The sequence below is a fragment of the Temnothorax longispinosus genome, chromosome 11 (genome assembly GCF_030848805.1).
Source record: "Temnothorax longispinosus isolate EJ_2023e chromosome 11, Tlon_JGU_v1, whole genome shotgun sequence".
In the NCBI taxonomy this organism is placed as follows: Eukaryota; Metazoa; Arthropoda; class Insecta; order Hymenoptera; family Formicidae; genus Temnothorax; species Temnothorax longispinosus.
Window position 1 is genome coordinate 12,424,708 of NC_092368.1, and position 17,456 is coordinate 12,442,163.

The 17,456-nt window shown below is 35.1% G+C and overlaps 4 protein-coding genes and 1 long non-coding RNA gene across 14 annotated transcripts; 3 read left to right on the plus strand and 2 right to left on the minus strand.

Annotated features, from left to right (window-relative positions):
• Positions 1-332: 332 nt before the first annotated feature.
• Positions 333-4,569, minus strand: Tmem43 (Transmembrane protein 43). Of its 3 annotated transcripts, XM_071792480.1 has the most exons (7): positions 4,446-4,569; positions 4,082-4,306; positions 3,792-3,977; positions 3,482-3,714; positions 3,008-3,308; positions 2,417-2,622; positions 333-1,696 (listed from the first exon to the last, which is right to left on the minus strand). In XM_071792480.1, exons 2-7 carry the CDS (start codon positions 4,094-4,096, stop codon positions 1,414-1,416), a joined length of 1,224 nt encoding a protein of 407 aa, XP_071648581.1. In that variant the 5' UTR covers positions 4,097-4,306; positions 4,446-4,569; the 3' UTR covers positions 333-1,413. The 3 variants fall into 3 exon arrangements, with proteins under 3 accessions (XP_071648581.1, XP_071648582.1, XP_071648583.1); XM_071792481.1 differs by lacking the exon at positions 4,446-4,569 and having other exon boundaries at positions 3,792-4,001; positions 4,082-4,305; XM_071792482.1 differs by lacking the exon at positions 4,446-4,569 and having other exon boundaries at positions 3,792-4,011; positions 4,082-4,305.
• Positions 4,570-4,632: 63 nt separating this feature from the next.
• LOC139821460 (uncharacterized) lies at positions 4,633-6,228 on the plus strand. Its single transcript, XR_011734262.1, has 2 exons — positions 4,633-4,849; positions 4,924-6,228. It is a non-coding gene; the product is annotated as an uncharacterized lncRNA (long non-coding RNA).
• Positions 5,953-10,039, minus strand: LOC139821459 (probable ATP-dependent RNA helicase DHX37). Of its 5 annotated transcripts, none has more exons than XR_011734259.1 (6): positions 9,833-10,039; positions 9,653-9,769; positions 9,370-9,576; positions 9,063-9,274; positions 8,105-8,983; positions 5,953-8,014 (listed from the first exon to the last, which is right to left on the minus strand). XR_011734259.1 is itself a non-coding variant. In XM_071792486.1 (6 exons), the coding sequence occupies exons 4-6, from the start codon at positions 9,212-9,214 to the stop codon at positions 8,286-8,288; spliced, it is 303 nt and encodes a 100-aa protein (XP_071648587.1). In that variant the 5' UTR covers positions 9,215-9,274; positions 9,370-9,576; positions 9,653-9,769; positions 9,833-10,038; the 3' UTR covers positions 8,232-8,285. The 5 variants fall into 5 exon arrangements, 2 of the variants coding, with proteins under 2 accessions (XP_071648587.1, XP_071648586.1); XM_071792486.1 differs by lacking the exon at positions 5,953-8,014 and having other exon boundaries at positions 8,232-8,338; positions 8,886-8,983; positions 9,833-10,038; XM_071792485.1 differs by lacking the exon at positions 5,953-8,014 and having other exon boundaries at positions 8,232-8,350; positions 8,886-8,983; positions 9,833-10,038.
• Positions 10,040-10,852: 813 nt separating this feature from the next.
• Mrpl23 (mitochondrial ribosomal protein L23) lies at positions 10,853-11,749 on the plus strand. The gene is made up of 3 exons (XM_071792484.1): positions 10,853-11,010; positions 11,179-11,458; positions 11,544-11,749. Exons 1-3 carry the CDS (start codon positions 10,997-10,999, stop codon positions 11,691-11,693), a joined length of 444 nt encoding a protein of 147 aa, XP_071648585.1. The 5' UTR covers positions 10,853-10,996; the 3' UTR covers positions 11,694-11,749.
• A 1,105-nt stretch (positions 11,750-12,854) lies between these two features.
• Positions 12,855-17,450, plus strand: Ttll1b (Tubulin tyrosine ligase-like 1B). Of its 4 annotated transcripts, none has more exons than XM_071793287.1 (9): positions 12,855-13,248; positions 14,199-14,330; positions 14,413-14,478; positions 14,751-14,929; positions 15,565-15,751; positions 15,876-16,077; positions 16,616-16,846; positions 16,932-17,041; positions 17,158-17,450. In XM_071793287.1, the coding sequence occupies exons 1-9, from the start codon at positions 13,097-13,099 to the stop codon at positions 17,255-17,257; spliced, it is 1,359 nt and encodes a 452-aa protein (XP_071649388.1). In that variant the 5' UTR covers positions 12,855-13,096; the 3' UTR covers positions 17,258-17,450. The 4 variants fall into 4 exon arrangements, 2 of the variants coding, with proteins under 2 accessions (XP_071649388.1, XP_071649387.1); XR_011734375.1 differs by having other exon boundaries at positions 12,860-13,248; positions 16,922-17,041; XM_071793286.1 differs by having other exon boundaries at positions 12,860-13,248; positions 17,129-17,450.
• The last annotated feature ends 6 nt before the right edge of the window (positions 17,451-17,456 follow it).

The following is a 17,456-nucleotide window of genomic DNA, read 5'->3' on the forward strand; positions in this document are numbered from 1 at the left end:
AGATCAGGTCAAAATTCATACTCATGCAATTATATCTACGTAACTATATGGAGGGGTAAAAACCACAGTGGTGTAAGTCAAATTTTTAAAAATATTTTTTTGTGTGCATATATGCAATTTATATATTGCATATCTATCCACGCGGGAAAAAATTTGACTTACACCACTATGACTTTTACCCCTCCATATATAATTAGATATAAAACTTTTTTCCCGGGTATGTTAAAATATTGCACCTATATATGTGTGTTATTTATGACATACACACATACACGTACAGTCGATCACAGAAAGGTTGCAACCGAGGGTAAGTATATATAGATATAGAAAAATATATATTATCCGTTTATTACGTAAAATTTCCAAGTAACATATGCAACTTACTTGTTGATTATAATTTCCTACTTAATAATATAAATGCATAATGAAACAAATATGTAGTACACTCATAAAATGCTAGCACACTATTTACAATTGCTTAATTTTTACCATTTTTACAAGCTACAGGTATTTTCGTGGATTATTCATTTAATTCAGTGATATTCAAGTTACCTTACACACTGGTCTTGCTGCTGCTTTAAATGGTTACACTGGGTTCCACTAACCCAACTTGTAGCATATTGGTTTTTCAAATTTGGGGCTAATTTTTGATTGTCCAAAAGCGGCCAACAACTGCGCATCCACGGAAATGTTAAGAACTCCTGTTGAGCTGGCCCCCCACCTTGTAGAAATTAAAAAACAAATAGTGCTGGAGGGGCCAGCTCAACAGGAGTATGTTAAGGTCTATCCAGACAAACTTGTATAGCGTGTAAGCATAAGCATAAGAAAATTGATTGGTCCATATACATGTGCATAAGGAAATAGACCAATCCATCTCTTTATGCATATCCTTATGCACCTATGCAAGTTTGTCTAGATTGACCTTAAAGGATCGGAGCAAACCACAAAAAAGGGTTGAGTGAACACACTGGTTAGAGCCTCCGCACAAGACTCTCGTATGATAGCGTAGCGTAGCGTAACGTAACGTAACGTAACGCGGGTTAACGCACAAGAAACGCATCGGTTACGGCGTTATACCAGTTTCTTGTGCGTTGATCTATGTTACGTTACGTTACGTTACCATACGAGTCTTGGTGCGGAGGCTCTAATCGATACGTTTCTTGTGCGTTGACCAACGTTACACGTTACGCTACGCTATCATACGAGTCTTGTGCGGAGGATCTAACGCCGTAACTGATACGTTTCTTGTGCGTTAACCCACGTTACGTTACGCTACGTTACCATACGAGAGTCTTGTGCGGAGGCTCTTATACCGTGAAGGAAAATAGAGAGAAAAAAAAGAAGAGACTGAATAAATACATGTGCATTGAATAAATTAAGAAGTTCATTATACCTCAAGATATATAAATTAACTTATAATCTCCTATAATAATCACGTTGCTGAGATGGAGATCCCGACATCAGTGTCGAATAAATAAATGGCAAAACGGACGCTAGCGCTAAACAGAGACCGATTACCGGTCGATACCACACCCAAGCGAAACCGATCACCAATAAACTAATAGACATGGAGACTGACATAGTTAAAGACTCGACTGCTATTATACCGCAAAGGAACGTCGAATTTAGTATAATTGTCTTTAGTATATTTGCTAAGCACGTTGCTGCCACAAACAAGACCAACCATCCAAGTCCTCTGCAACAAAAACAAAGACATTTAATCATTAATAATTTCCCAGATAGCCAAGCATGTCTGAGCAAAATCGCGCAAACCTGTGATTGCTTATAATGCTGGCAACTTGCCGTATATTTGCTTCAATTAGTTTCGAGTAATTTAATATTTGAAGCAACACACAGGCAACATTGGATATATGTATTGCCAACAATTTATCGGCAAGAGAACAGCATCAAATTTACTTCGCGTTGCTAGCAATATGACAGCATTGTGTGATCCTATGAATTATTACAGCAACATGACAGCAACAGCTCAAATTTTGAATCAGACGATTTTAGACCGCAGCATAAGTTACCAACAAGTTGCTGGCAAATTGCTGTACAAAATTGTTATAACCTGAAGGCATCAACTTGCCGACAAATCCGGACAGTTGCCACAATTCTGATAGCAACACATACTATGTTGTCGGCAACATGCCAGCAACAATGCAGACACGTTGCTGTCTGGGTTCTTTTATAGTTTTATAGTATCTAATATTACATAATATTTCGTATGTGTATATTTATTTCTAAAATAATATGTAATATAAAGTATAGTTTAATTAAAAATCAAATTTGACTTCAAATTTGTAATGTATAATAAAAAAACTTCCATTAAAAGATTTAAAAAATCAGGCTATTATCAACGATAAACATTTGCATTCATTTTTAAATAAAATATTTATTTTTATTCAGAAATTACCTAACAGTCCAGGTTCGCCAATAATTATGCACGTGCTCCAAATGAAACATCTGATCCACTGACATTTTATGCCTTCGTTGAAGCAAGATTTCTTCACTGTGAGATGTGTAATATGGTTTTATGGTGTCTTTTTCCAACAAGCCGACTACCGAGTAAACATCCCCGTTTTTACCCGCATAGGAAAATTGTATTCTGATGTCTCCTACCTATGAACAAAACAAGGTATATATTATACACAGGCTGGTATTCATAGTCGGTCTTATTTCAAGATTGTCTTAAGTAATGTCTTAAGATGCTAATACGGCTCTGTGGCCAGTATTCATAGTCGGTCTTATTTCAAGACAGTTTAAGTAACAAAACAAAGTAAAAATTTTAAATTTTACAGTGCAAATTGAATAATGGTCTGAATATAAAGAAACTCCAACAGTCCTTTAAATTTGACAAGGTAAAAAATTTTCTTCTGGAAGAAATTTTTTGCAATTTTACATCAAGATTGTCATTGAATTTTGTTCAAAGTGAAGATCACGAATTTTTAGTTAGTTCCGAATATTTATGTATTTGGAGAAAGAGAACTTTTTGCAAAAGCCATACTTGTGGATTCCACAAATCTGCACTGTGGTAATACAGTCCAGAGTGCATTTTAATGTTCTTTCGTTCTGGCCGCTCGTCACTGGTGATCTCTACAAAGTCACTGAATTTCTTCTTCAATTCCAAACCGAGCGTGAAAGCACCTATCTTTACTTCATCTGCGATTTGCACCTGACTTCTGATTGGCATTTCCTTCGGATTATGATGACCGGTACGAATGTAGAAGTGATCTGAGTCCACGAGTTTATCCTTCCATTCCGTCGTATAATAGTAATGTTTTTCGTCCTCCGTTATTCCACTGAAACTAAAAACGTAAAGATTTAATATATTTGATATATACTAAAATGCAATAGAATTTTTATCTAACATGGAAAGCTCAATAATAAACTTTATTAAATAAAGTTACAAATTAAAGAAAATTTTTATTTTTAAACATGGATTTTGATTGCACGCTGACAATGAGTCTTTTTTCGCTACCTTTGCTCTTCTTCAATTTCAATCCACTGGTACATCTGTACCCTTCTCTTTAGCTTCACGCTTGGCATAACAATTCCGTAATCTGGTTCAGTTAATGGCTCGGAGACCAATATGGAGCCCGACAGATGTATCAAGCGACCCTCGTATTCAGGTGACAACATCATCGAATTAGGAAGCACAACTACATTATGCAGAGCCTCGTCCAAGGAATGCGCCACTTTCACGGCTCTCCCCTGAAATGGCACAGAAAATGTACAATGAAATTATGGAAAATCAATCGGATGGTATGACAGAAGTACTACTCGCAAACCTCATTCCAAAATAGAAGATACATTCCAGTAGCGAACATGATGGATCCGATTATAGCTGTCAGCCATGACTCTCTGAATTGCTCCGAGATTGTCATCGGCGTTTGATTCACGGAGATAGCTTGTCTTCCATTAAGACAATTTTGGCGAATACCATCCGCGTTTTCCCTCTGTGGCTGGCCATTCTGCTACAAAGTGTACGCTCCGCGAGTCTATCTTATTCTATTAGTAATCTTAATAATTAACGTAAGATGATAATAATATTCTTATAGAGCAAAGGGAATGTACCTACATTCGCTCGATACATCCCGACGCCGTGCCGGTCGTAATCTTAAGAGGCGGAGGGCGGAGCTCGGGAGCTGACAAAGAGGTTTGTTCTTTATTGCTATACTGGAGACTGGAGTTCATACTGCACTGCACTGAACGGAACTATGGCCGTGACGTGACCGCGTAAAGGCCCTTGCACAATGCCAGGCAACAGGAACCAGGAAATAATCAAAAATTCGTTAATTACAACCTAAAAAATTCGAATGCTATGGATTGGCAATAGGCAATAGGCACAGAATTTTCAACGTGACAGAAATGTCTATTTTCGTTTATTCTGTATTTTTAACAATGGTTGCGTTTCGATTCACCACAAGTATGTATGTACATACCTACTGAAAATCTATAGTTTACGTTTACGTATGTATGCATACAGACTGTACACGATCGCATGGTAGAAATACAAGGGTATGCTCATACCGTGTCAGACCACTGCGCATTCCCACCACTTTTGTCTAAGCTTACGTCATACTCGTGTAGCATCGGAATGAATCGGATGTACTCGGTGATTCGCAATGGCTGCGTTCGCTCGGTTCGCTATTTATGTCGAGTAATTCGTTTGTGATTATTACAGTGTACGCAATGACGTGTAATGTGAAAGGGTGTGGGAACTATCTGGCAAAGACCAGAAAGATCGAAGGAAATAAAATAAAATATTTTTCCTTCCCAAAGGATCCAGCACTGTGTAATAAGTGGCGTCAAGCATGCGGAAGAGAAAATATTTCACCAAAATATGGTATGTACTTTTGTATAGTAATAAGCATATATTAAAAGCATATATTTAAGAACCTTAAACCTTGTTTGCTTCAGCTAGGATATGTTCGAAGCATTTTGCTGATGAAGCTTTTACGAAGCCCTTACAAGAACATCTACTAGGTTATTCACCTACACGAACTAGGAAGATACGTCCTGATGCTATCCCGACGTTGCATCTCCATGCAGTACCTCCACTAACATCAAACTTCCAAACTCTCATAACTTCGAAACTACAGAAAATATATCAAGGATCACGCGTTCCAGACTTCATGCATTGAAGATAAATCCGATTGTCGATCAACTGATATTTTACAACTTTTCCCATGTAAATAAATCATGGGGCTGGTCGAGCGCCAAGAAACCATCACGCCAAACTAGTGACTAATCGATCCAAATATAGAAACCTTATATCGACGGTGCACGTGTGTGTACGTTTATTATTGCGATGAGTAATTATAGAACGATATCGTTTGACATACTTAAGTAGAGCAACTACGTTTGTTTAAATAACGCATCGAGAAACGCGAGCTCCTTATAAATCGTTTTTTCAAACTTGATAATGTTCGTCTTTCATACATGATTACAGATTTCAATACGTAAACACAAAAAGAATTACTTGTTCTTACACTCTACTTGTTCGTACACTCAAGAATTACAGTTTCACAAGCTAACGTTTATTTTTTGCCAATACGTATTTCACAATTATAAAGTTATTACATTCTTTCTGTTCACGTATCTTGTCCAGACTCTTGTAACGTTAGACTAGAGGTTCTCAATCTATTTTGTCAAGAGGGCTACATTAAAATCTTTTGTAATGACCAAATAAGAAAGGCCAAATAAGTTATATTTTTGAAAATTTCTATCTTACTCCAAGTTATGAGGAAGAACAGTTATTACAGAAATTAGAAAATTTTAATATTAGCGAGGCTATCGAAGAAGAGAGTTTAAAATATATAGCCGGATACGTAGCATTTAGATTTAAAAGCACAGATAAAACATTAGGTATTGAAACGCGCCAATTGGAAACAACGGGTGACCAAGATTGGCTGCAAGTTATTTCGCGAGGAAAATGTATGTATCCGAGTGACAAATTATTACAATGTGCTCGTATAATGAATATTGAGTTTGCTAAATATCACGGATCCAGTTTGAATAAAGAAAATCTTATATTTCAAAACTTAGCAAAAATAATAGAACCACAATTGAAAATTAAAATACCGAGAGAGGCATTACTATGCCTCATTAGGACTAGGACATATATTAGGCTGCGCGAAATGAACCGAGCGATTGCAATCGCAAATCACAGGCAAAAAAAAAGAAAGATGTCAAAATTTACTAATAAAAAACCTGTATATTAAATATCTGCATTTATTGTTATTTGATCTTTTATCTGCATCTTTCCTCTGCATATATAGTTCTTTATGTCGTACGCCACAATATATTTTTGTTTTGCGTCTCAGCTGACAATTCTTTTCCAATCGTTTTCCGACCAGTTTTGATTAAAACTAATAATTCGCAGAATTTTAATAATAAATGACTGGAAATTAAAATCTCGTTTTATGTGAAATTTTTCGGTACGTCGCAATGACTTTTATTCAATGCACACAATTCTTTTTTTCTTAATAATAATAATATTTTTTGTAATATCATATATTTAGACAAACCCACATAAAATAATTATAAAATTCGTCAAATAACAATAACGTTTCTAACATCTACAACGAGAGACAAATTCGGGAAACGATGAGCGTTTATCCGTATGTCACGTGCGTTTTTTATATTTATATATTTTCGTTTATATATATTTATTTATTTATAAAACAGAATTTTCTCTCACATAAATGATCAACATTATTTTGTATTCACATATTGTCCGCTCAAAATGCTTTTATAAATGACTATTACAGATTCGCTGCTTAAATGTGCCGCTCAGTGTGACGTAAGCTTAGACAAGTCGCTGATTGGCTGGGTTCGGAAATATGCGCAAGAGCATACCCTTGTATACATGGTGGAAGGAACACAGGTGTGCTCTTGCGCATATATTTCTAACAGCCAATGAGAAATTGATGCCAGATACCTCCATCTTGCCGCGGTACAGTTTGAATTTGGCGTTATGTCATTAGTGTATAGGCATAGGCTGCGGTCAGTGCGGTCCACTTGATGCTACAAATGCTTCGAAGCATTCCTCTTCTCTTTTCTTTCAATGAAGAAATAAGGAAAAGAAGAATGCTCCAGTATTTGTAGCGTCAAGTGGACCGCAGTCTTACTTATTTATTTTTATGTTTTACTTATTTATTTTTGGGTTTAATTTATATATAAAAAGGACAATTGTTGAAGAATAAATCAGTTTGAAAATTATATTATTAATATTGCATACATACGTATATGATATAATTACACAGTATATAAAAACATACATGTAATGCGTACTTATTTTTTAATATTAGTAATTTTTTTCATTTTTTTTGTTTTCTTCCTTTTATATGCGTCACTTTTTAATTTCTTGTTTAATTCTCGAACACGAATATATGTCCTTGTGCGTATTAAGCATAATAATACTTTGTTTGGTATTTCTAAGCAGTTTTTATCTTGTAATGCGATGATTTTCGACGCTAATGTTTTAAAAATCCATGGCTCCTTACAAATAGAAGAACCATGATAATCTTGACATTTTCTTTTCCACAAGCTGCTTCCCATTTTAATAACACAGCTTTCCCTAAGAGCAAAAAGTCGACTTTAAGTCGACTTGAAGTCGACTTCTACCGATACTGACTTGGCAGAAAGTCGACTTTTTTAAGGACGAAAGTCGACTTGAAGTCGACTTGAAGTCGGCGATCAAAAAACGCCGACTAAAAGTCGACTTTCCGTCATGACGGGAAGTTGACTTTTCGTCATGACGGGAAGTCGACTTCTTGTCATGACGGAAAGTCGACTTTTAGTCGGCGTTTTTTGAGACATTCGCCGACTTCAAATCGACTTCAAGTCGACTTTCGTCCTTAAAAAAGTCGACTTCTCTGCCAAGTCAGTTTCGGTAGAAGTCGACTTCAAGTCGACTTCCCGTCATGACGGAAAGTCGACTTCCCGCCAACTTTTAAAGTCGATAAAATAAACCGCCGCCGCGTACGTCTGGAGGTCGGTTGTGTATCTTGAAATGAGGTAAAAATGACAAAAGTTAACAGATTTTATTAGATTCTGATAAATAAAATCGTAGATACGCTAATATGAATTTTCTCACTTTTGTAATTTTTAGCTCATTATTTCAAGATACACAATCGACCCTTTGCTGGAAGGCTAAAACTGATGCATTTCGATTTTTTTTCATATATAAAATAATTTAATTATCTAAAAAACTGTAAACTGTATAATTACAATCCTAATGTTTTATTCTTAATTACAAAGGCGGCCACTGTGTGCCGTCATATCTGTGCCACTTCTGCGTGCGCGGATTCCGGCAGCCACTTCTTGTAAGCTGACAACAGAACTAAAATTATAAATATATAATATCCACAGACTTTTATACTAGACCATTAACATCTATGGACGTGCACTGCCGAAAAGCTGATGCGAGTGCGAGGTGCAAGTGTTAGTGAAGGGTGCGGCCATATTGAATTAACAATAAGTCACTATCGGGTGTTCAGTTGCTCATGATGTGCGTTTATCTGCATTCGTTATTACAGTACATAACGAAGCAGGCGAATGTTTTTGTGTTAAATATTGGTACATGTTATCAATAAGTTTGTAAGTCATGCCTTCAACGTGTAGCTACTTGAATGCCGAAATCGAACCACTACTCCTGTAGTATTAAACCCTTTCTTTTGGACATTCTGTATATGCCAGACTATTGTATAGAAATCTTGTATAAAACTACTTGTATAGAATCTGTAGTATAGCATATCTTGACTAAAATCAACATGGCGGCAAGCATCACGGCCGAGATGCCTGTCAGCGGTCTAGTATTGTATAGAAGTCTACTCGATGATAATATCTAAATATTATTTTATAAATTAAAATCTCACATTTTTCATCCAAACCCCAGATTTCTAGCTGTTTGTATTTGGACACGACTCCCTGCGACTGCAACGTTTGTACTATTGCTTGAGTGCGTGGTATCAACCTGAAAAAATCGTATTGAATTGATGTAATCTATTCGATAAATCAACGTGAAATCGAAAGGAGATAGAATAACGATTTACCTGGCCCATGACTTGGTGATGCTCCCAGGTGTCGTCAGCAACGACGGAACAAATCGTTTCAGCTTAGGGTACACTTGACCCTCCAAGAAGAAATACGCGAACCACTTTACACCGTCCACAGATGCTCTATATCCATCGATGGTAGTCCCCATCCGGCCTTTCCAAATGTACCAGACACGCGGCAAATGATCTTCCCGGCTCCTTGATTATATCTATAAATGAGAATAATATTCGATCATAATAAAGATTAATATCTTTATAAATAAATAGGGAAAACATTATAAAGCAACAATTGTGATAAAAATACCTTGGCGGTGGATCAACCAATGATTCACTTAAGATGGCATAGCGTGGAAGCGAATTTCGGCAATCATTCGGGTTCTATCGCCGTGACACCTCGCATATACATCTTATTCGTTTCGTACACCTCTTTATAAATCACCTATTCCGGACTGATTTTCCGTAGAACGCACGAAGAATGCATGAACCAGGTTCCTCCATTTCTGATGGTGTTCTGAAAGATGGTTCAGAATAGAGAGGTCGCATTCAATAGGTCTTAATTATCGATGATAATTAATAACACACCATACCTAACCTCTAAAGCATATTTCCACTTGGCCTTATCCTGATCCTCTTTTAGATCCGCCATACCTGCAAGAACTATCTGGCGCAGCAATTTCGCTTCCATGTCGGTTGGTAACGGCATTCTGTAACAATTCTTGTTGTAGACAATGTAGACAACCGTCTCAAACATATTGCAACATACATACAGTCAAATTCCAGTATTCTGATCTAATCGAGGAAGTCAACGGGAAGACAATGATGACGACGACGACGACGTTTCGTGGCGGTGGTTGATAGCGCGGCGCTTTTCGACGATCGTGTCCTGTCTCGCGGCATGTATTCCTTGCACTCGCGTAAACATTAATTTTCTCCTCCAGCCTCCTCGAGATTTGCCGCCATATTGATGACGCGCCGCTTGACTGCTTTCCGTCTTTTTATAGTCGACTATTTAGAAGTCGACTTTTAGTCGACTTTCCGCCATTTTTAGAAGTCGACTAGAAGTCGACTTATAAAAGTCGACGGAAAATTGACTTTTATAAGTCGACTATTTAGAAATCGATTTTTAGTCGACATTCCGCCATTTTTAGAAGTCGACTAAAAATCGACTTATAAAAGTCAACTTTCCGTTGACTTTTATAAGTCGACTATTTAGAAGTCGACTTTTAGTCGACTTTTCGCCATTTTTAGAAGTCGACTAGAAGTCGACTTATAAAAGTCAACTTTCCGTTGACTTTTATAAGTCGACTATTTAGAAGTCGACTAAAAGTCGACTTTCCGCCATTTTTAGAAGTCGACTAGAAGTCGACTTATAAAAGTCAACTTTTCGTTGACTTTTATAAGTCGACTATTTAGAAGTCGACTTTTAGTTGACTTTCCGCCATTTTTAGAAGTCGCCTATTTAGAAGTCGACTTTTAGTCGACTTTCTGCCATTTTTAGAAGCCGACTAGAAGTCGACTTATAAAAGTCGACTTACCGTCGACTTTCCGTCAACTGTGCTCTTAGGGTTTACTTTTTTTCGGAAACCGAAAAAAATGAATATTTTTTGAATTCTTTCGAGAATCGTTTTTACACGTTTTTATAGAACACGTACTCATTGTGATATGTCACAAAGTCACTTGGTACAACCTTAAATGTTTTGAAACGGCTACTTAAAAATGGCTGCATCTGGCATCTGCGCAGAACCGTCTGAAATTCGTCTCGAGTATGAGCACACCTGTTTTCTTCCACCATGCCCTTGTATTTATACCATGCACGATCGGAACGCACCCTACCCTATCCTATGCATATATAAGTAATACAAAGTTTGAGACGTTTGTTTCTGAGATATCCATTTATATATGAAAAAAACGTTTTATTATTTTACAGTACAATGTCAACACGATTGTAAGTCTCAACAACATTTAGTGCAATAATAATTGTATATAATTATTCTAATTAAGCTTTAAAAATGATCTATTGGACAATCTTAACCTTAATTTAATTCTCCAATCATATCTTGTACATGAATTATTCGATTTTTATTATACAATTTTATATTAATACTTTATTTAGCTATCCTATATATCAAAGAGGCAATCCACAATTGAGAATTTTTCTACCTAATTTCTGGATGAAGCTAATCATGCCTATGGATAAACAGCCTCCAAATATTGTACAGTTTCACTGCTCCATGGAAATGACCAAACATGACATAAAGAATTACCTGGAGAAGATTTACAATATCGACGTAGTCGAAGTAAGGACGAAAATAGCTATGGGTAGGCTCACAAGGGATCGATTACAGCGTTCTGTCATTAAAGAGGACGATAAGAAATTGGCCTACGTCGTACTGGTTGGATCGCAACTGTTTTTTGATTTATCTCTTTAGAAAACAATTTTAGAAATTTATTAGAATTAACTTTATCCATTCTTTGTAGCCAAAGGACCAGTCATTTGTGTTTCCTGACTTGTTCAAGGATGTAAAAGAAGAAATTGACAAAGATAGTATAGATATGGCTAAGAAGGATATGCAAGACTTTATAAAACCTAACAAAGCACCTGGATTGCCTGGTTGGTTTAGGATCTAGTGTGTACATATTCAAGTATTTAAGGATTTATAATCAATAAAACGTATTTGTTAATATTCTTGAGATTGTTTAACTCCCTAAACAATCATAATTTTAAGATCAATCAAAAGGGCTTTTATATAATTTTTGTCTACAGGACCTTGTTAATTTTGTTAAGACTGATGAAAAGTCGATTTTTTAACGTATTCTTAATGATTAGCATGGGATTAAGTATTTTACAAATAGGTTCGAATCTGTTGGCGTTTCTAGTTTCAAATTCTTTATGATTACTTCGAAAAATAAAAGCAGTACTTTCAAGTAGACTCGAATCTAGACGAAATGGGTTTGGACCCTTTATGAATGTTTTGAAAAACAAGAGTATTACTTTCAAATAAGACTCGAACCTGAATCAAATATGTTCAAATCTTTTATGAATACTTTACTAGAAATTTTCTGTTCCTTCGAATAAAAATAATTTTATAAAGCGACAAGTATTTTAATATATTATTTTTTGATAATTACAAATATTAGTTTATCGAGCGTTAAAATTAAATATATAATAATAAAGATATAATTAAAAATATAGAATTAAAGTTACTTAAAAATTTTTTAAAAATTTTACGTATTACATTCTTTAAACTAACAACATTCTTAGAGTTCGAATAGTACTTGTATTATACGTAAAAAAATTTGATTCTATAGAAACTACTTACAAGTACATACATTTCGAATCCCGCAGATACTCATTCTAAAATTAGAAACTAGTTGGGTTCGATTAACTTGCAAGTACAATGTATGAAATATTACTTTTTATGAATATTACTCGAATCTTAGAAAATGAAACTTGATTATTGGATTTGATTCGGATTTTTAAATATTACATATTGAACTTGATTTTATCCTAGTAATATGTATCAGTAATATAATAAAAAAACATTTTGAATAAATTTACGTTTTAATAAGTTATAGACATGCAAGTCTGTTCTTATGTACAATATATTTTGTATTTAGATATTTATATGTATTATATATGTGTATATAATAAAATATAAGAAATTATTTATTTATACATATATAAATTATTTGTATAATTATTTTTTTTTATTAGATTATATAAATTTTATTGTTCCTTTATGGGAATTCAATAACTTTTATGTATAAATATGAAAAAATGTACACACTATTTTTATATTTTTACATAAATTCCATTAAACTTTTATCTTTTAATTGTAAGTTTTGCATCTGGCCCTACGATTAGGGTGCGATTCACGCTTCAAAGCATCATTTTGTCTTTGTTTAACATTTGATAAAACATTTCATAAATGTTTCCAAGAACGTTTGAAGCGCCAAGTGGATCGCATCCTTAACGGCATTTGGAAGTGAAGGTATGTACCACCGTGGTATGTACCACCGTATGTGTATGTATGTGTATACATACATACATACATATATCGATTAATAACCGTATCGATCAAACGCAGTTCGTATTGTTCGTAAGTATAAAAAATATGGCGTCAAACGTGGCCGCGGAAAGCAAACGGGCTGCGAATCCAAACCTCTGCGCCGTTTATGGCAGGTAAATAAAATTCGTGCAATTAAATGTATATGTACTACGCTGCTCGAGATGGTTAAGGATACCTGCCACTGCTCGAAACGTTTAAGGGCACTTGCTGAGGTCCTGTAATTTCTCTTCAGGCTCGATCTTCGACGAAGAGAAAAGAGCTCATTCCGGAAACTGTCTTAAACTCTCACTGTCAAGAAAAATTGAGTTTATTCGAGTTTATCGCGTATTCTTTGTAACTTCTTGATGCGAAATTTATTTATTACTTCTTCAGAAATCTGATGAGTTCTCTAGCTTCTTAGCGCGAAATTTATTTCCTCACATTTTAATATAGAAGAGATAATTGAAGAAATAATCTAAGTACCTCTCTTCAAAATTTTCACAAATTTCCTATATCTTTCCTTATCATTTTTTAATGTGAAATTTATTTCTTCGCGGAAGAAATAATAAACGAAAAAATAAATTATAATTTCTTCATCTTATTTCTTTATCTTACAATTTTCAACATATTATATCTTATTGATAATTATCTATATCTTAAAATTATTATTTTATGAATATTTCATTTTAAGACAATTAAAAAATATATAAAAGTATATACATATAAGTAGAATATTCAATAATCCTCAATTTGTATAAATAATATAATAGCTTTCTTAATCGCTGGCTTTGACATACGACCATATACATTAGATGCTTTCCATTTACATCAAAACTCAGATAATTCTCACTTGTGACGTCATTCTGTCTTTATTATTCATTAATTGCTAAGAAAGATAAAACGACGTCACAAGTGAGAATTATATGAGTTTTGATGTAAATGGAAAGCGCCTATTATGTATATACATAATAATTATATAATACGTGAAAGCAGCAGTTTGTTATAATTCTTCGGAGCAACATGAAAATATTAGTGCTGATTAGTTCTTGCGGCCGTGATTAGAAAACTGATCGCATGATTATAGAGTGCCATCAGTTGGGATGGATCGGACGAGGATCACGTTTTGCACAGACGTGGACAAGTCCGTGATCGTGCATAACTTTGAGAAACGCGGCTGGACGCAGGTCAGTCCGGAGGATGATTGGAACTTTTATTGGTACTTAATTACAAATTGCAACACAATAAAATCAGTAGATTATTTAGGAATTTATTATGACGTTTTATTGTTTATATCGTAGGGCTGTTACGCAATCGTGCAGGAGTATCTTTAGCGTCGAAACTGGATACAGGATGGATGACAATCAGTAAGACCTTCCAATCAAGATATTGATCAGAGATATTGAAGTACCCTAAATGTGTATATTTAAAAAAATAGAGACTATTATAACAATTTGAAGTTTTCTAATACATATAATCTCTTTTAGATATTTATTATGCATATCTAATTAAAAAATAATATATATTTTGAAAAATGGAGATGACAGGTTACAAAGCATAGTTATGGAAAGTTTTGCATTTCTTAGAGATATATGAATTTAAGACATTTTGAAAAAAAAGTAAAATTTATTTATGTTAGAATCATCAATCACTTCCCAAATCACTATGAGCTCACGCGTAAAGATCTCCTAGTAAAGAACATCAAGCGATACCGAAAGGATTTGGAGAGAGAGGGAAATCCTTTAGCAGAGCGCGCAGAGGGTCCAGGCAAATATCTGTACCTCGATTTCATACCTGTCACTTTCATCTTACCCGCGGGTGAGGTCGTGCTCTCTAGACTAGATCCTCAGAAATCAGATTGTCTGATTAGGAAACGTATGATTTCTTGACAAAGCCTAGTATTGTTTCGAAAAAGAGCTCGACCTTAAAATAGCCAAATCTGTCGAGGGATGGATTTTGAAAGTATCTACTGCAAATTTTGTCGATCTGCTAACAAAATATAATGACAAATTGACGGCAGAAACTGAGCAAAATGCTATTTTGTAACAATTTAAGTGATGTATTCCATTAAAATGTTAATTTATAAAATGACAAATTCTACTGTTTCTGTCGATAATTTGCTGTCAGATTATATTTGGCAAAACACGAGCGGACATAGATGATATCAGATCTGTTGCGATATCTGAGTAAATCTGCTGCTAATCTATTTTTATACTACGGGTAATTTGAAAAAATGGTTTTAAAAAAAGATCTATTGTTTTGGAAAACTTCACTATTATAAATTCCGCAATCTGCGATTTGAGTCTCGTGATGTCAATCATATGTTTACAAATCAGCAATCTACTTCTAATATTTTATTGTAATTTCAAGTAAATGTTTTATATTTGCAATATCTTGATTGAAAATTATCCGTAATTTATTTTCGCATTGCATGAACTTACGTTACACCGTAGATTACAATATGTTTGTGGAAGAATATCGCAAGTCCCCGCAGAGCACCTGGATCATGAAGCCGTGCGGTAAATCGCAGGGCGCCGGAATATTTCTCATCAATAAGCTGAGCAAGCTGAAGAAGTGGTCACGCGAAGCAAAAACACCATTCAATCCGAACCTGACAAAAGAATCGTATGTCATATCCAGGTAATATGATTTCAATCGAAGACATTTCGATTGTGGATATCCTTCGTGAGATTCTCGTGGTAAAGGTGATTAACGATCAAAGCTATGTTGATTTCTTTTCCTCTGATCATTTTTATCACGGTAGATATATCGACAATCCGCTGTTAATCGGCAGCAAGAAATTCGATCTCCGACTATACGTTCTCATCACGTCATTTCGACCGCTCAAAGCGTATCTCTTCAAATTAGGATTCTGCCGTTTCTGCACCGTCAAATATGACACCAGCGTTCAAGAGCTCGATAACATGTACGTGCATCTGACGAATGTATCCGTACAAAAGCATGGCGTATGTATCATGTACACTTATGAAATTATTCACATTGGTACTTTCTTCGATTGATAAGAATTGATACATTGAACTTTTTGTTTTTTTGTCTTACTTTACGGAAAAATTACCTGAAAATTGTTGATACAAAAGTGATATATCTTACATGCGTTTGTATCTCTTTGTTTGCTTTACTTTGACAAATAAATTCACAAAATAATCTTTGTCAAATTAGACTATTAAAAGTATTAGAAATTTAGAAATTAGAATGCTCAATGCAAACACACGTTTGAGTTTTTGATGGTCTGAACCAAATTATGGCGCTTGGTAAATTCTTTATCCGAATTTGTTTTGGAAAAGCCGTTTTTAAAGACAGATTTTTAAAACCTTTTTGATCGAAATTTATAACTTTTGATTCAGAAAAATTTTTTTAATCTTATTATTTTAGATTTTATTGTATTTTTAAGTCGCGCAATCTACCTAATTTTTTTAAATTCTAAAGACGTAGTTTGCGTAAATATTCTTCGCGTATGCCCGCACAAGAATACGGAAATTTCAGGATGAGTATAACAGCAAGCACGGCGGTAAGTTGAGTGTGCAGAATCTACGTCTGTACTTGGAAAGCACGCGTGGGAAAGCAGTTACAGAGAAGCTCTTCGCTAACATCTCTTGGTGTATCGTGCACTCGCTGAAAGCGGTGGCACCGGTGATGGCAAATGACCGGCACTGTTTCGAGTGTTATGGGTACGACATCATCATCGACAATAAGTTAAAACCATGGTTGATCGAGGTGTGTTGGTTTCTTGGCCTTCATAATTCGCCACCCGGTATAAATTTTCAAGTTTCAAAAATATATAAATTTTAGCTTTTTCCAGGTGAACGCTTCGCCGTCTCTCACATCTACGACAGTGAACGACAGGATCTTAAAGTATAAATTAATCGACAATATTATGTCAGTGGTTCTGCCTCCGGATGGTATACCCGAGTAAGTACGATATTCATCTAAACGTAAAAAAAATCCTCAGATATTTAATTCAAATTTACGAAATTACCTTGCGGTTGGTCCGATCAGCGTGAAATGGAACAAATCACCTTCCCTAGAAGCTTTGACCAACTTCGAGTTACTGCTGGACGAGGAGTTGGCGGTTCAGGACGAACGGGAGGGTTTATCGAGCAAATATCGCAGTTCTTCTCTCAATAAGTGGAAATAGATCTTACCCTTGTATCATTATTTGCTCCAATTACTTCCTAAAATTCCATCTCGATCATTTCAAAGCAACGGTATTTGGTAGATAATTGGCGCGTCCGTTTTAAAGTTATCGCTATTAAGTATATTCGCTCTACATATACATATATCAATCAATCGCATCGAAGGCGTGAAGAAGAAAAGCCTTCGAAGA

What these genes read in the sequence shown, in the direction of transcription:
- Tmem43 (XM_071792480.1), bottom strand. An exon ending in ATCTTCTATTTTGGAATGAG is followed by an intron (nt 3,715 to 3,791) that starts GTTTGCGAGTAG and finishes GTGCCATTTCAG; the next exon opens with GGGAGAGCCGTGAAAGTGGC. An exon ending in GAAATTGAAGAAGAGCAAAG is followed by an intron (nt 3,309 to 3,481) that starts GTAGCGAAAAAA and finishes TTACGTTTTTAG; the next exon opens with TTTCAGTGGAATAACGGAGG.
- Mrpl23 (XM_071792484.1), top strand. An exon ending in AATTGGCCTACGTCGTACTG is followed by an intron (nt 11,459 to 11,543) that starts GTTGGATCGCAA and finishes CATTCTTTGTAG; the next exon opens with CCAAAGGACCAGTCATTTGT.
- LOC139821459 (XM_071792485.1), bottom strand. Translation starts at nt 9,214, where the DNA reads ATGGGGACTACCATCGATGGATATAGAGCATCTGTGGACGGTGTAAAG. An exon ending in ATCACCAAGTCATGGGCCAG is followed by an intron (nt 8,984 to 9,062) that starts GTAAATCGTTAT and finishes CGATTTTTTCAG; the next exon opens with GTTGATACCACGCACTCAAG. An exon ending in CTGGGGTTTGGATGAAAAAT is followed by an intron (nt 8,351 to 8,885) that starts GTGAGATTTTAA and finishes TTATAATTTTAG; the next exon opens with TTCTGTTGTCAGCTTACAAG.
- Ttll1b (XM_071793286.1), top strand. Translation starts at nt 13,097, where the DNA reads ATGTGTATACATACATACATACATATATCGATTAATAACCGTATCGAT. An exon ending in CTCTGCGCCGTTTATGGCAG is followed by an intron (nt 13,249 to 14,198) that starts GTAAATAAAATT and finishes GCATGATTATAG; the next exon opens with AGTGCCATCAGTTGGGATGG. An exon ending in TAAAACCATGGTTGATCGAG is followed by an intron (nt 16,847 to 16,931) that starts GTGTGTTGGTTT and finishes AGCTTTTTCCAG; the next exon opens with GTGAACGCTTCGCCGTCTCT.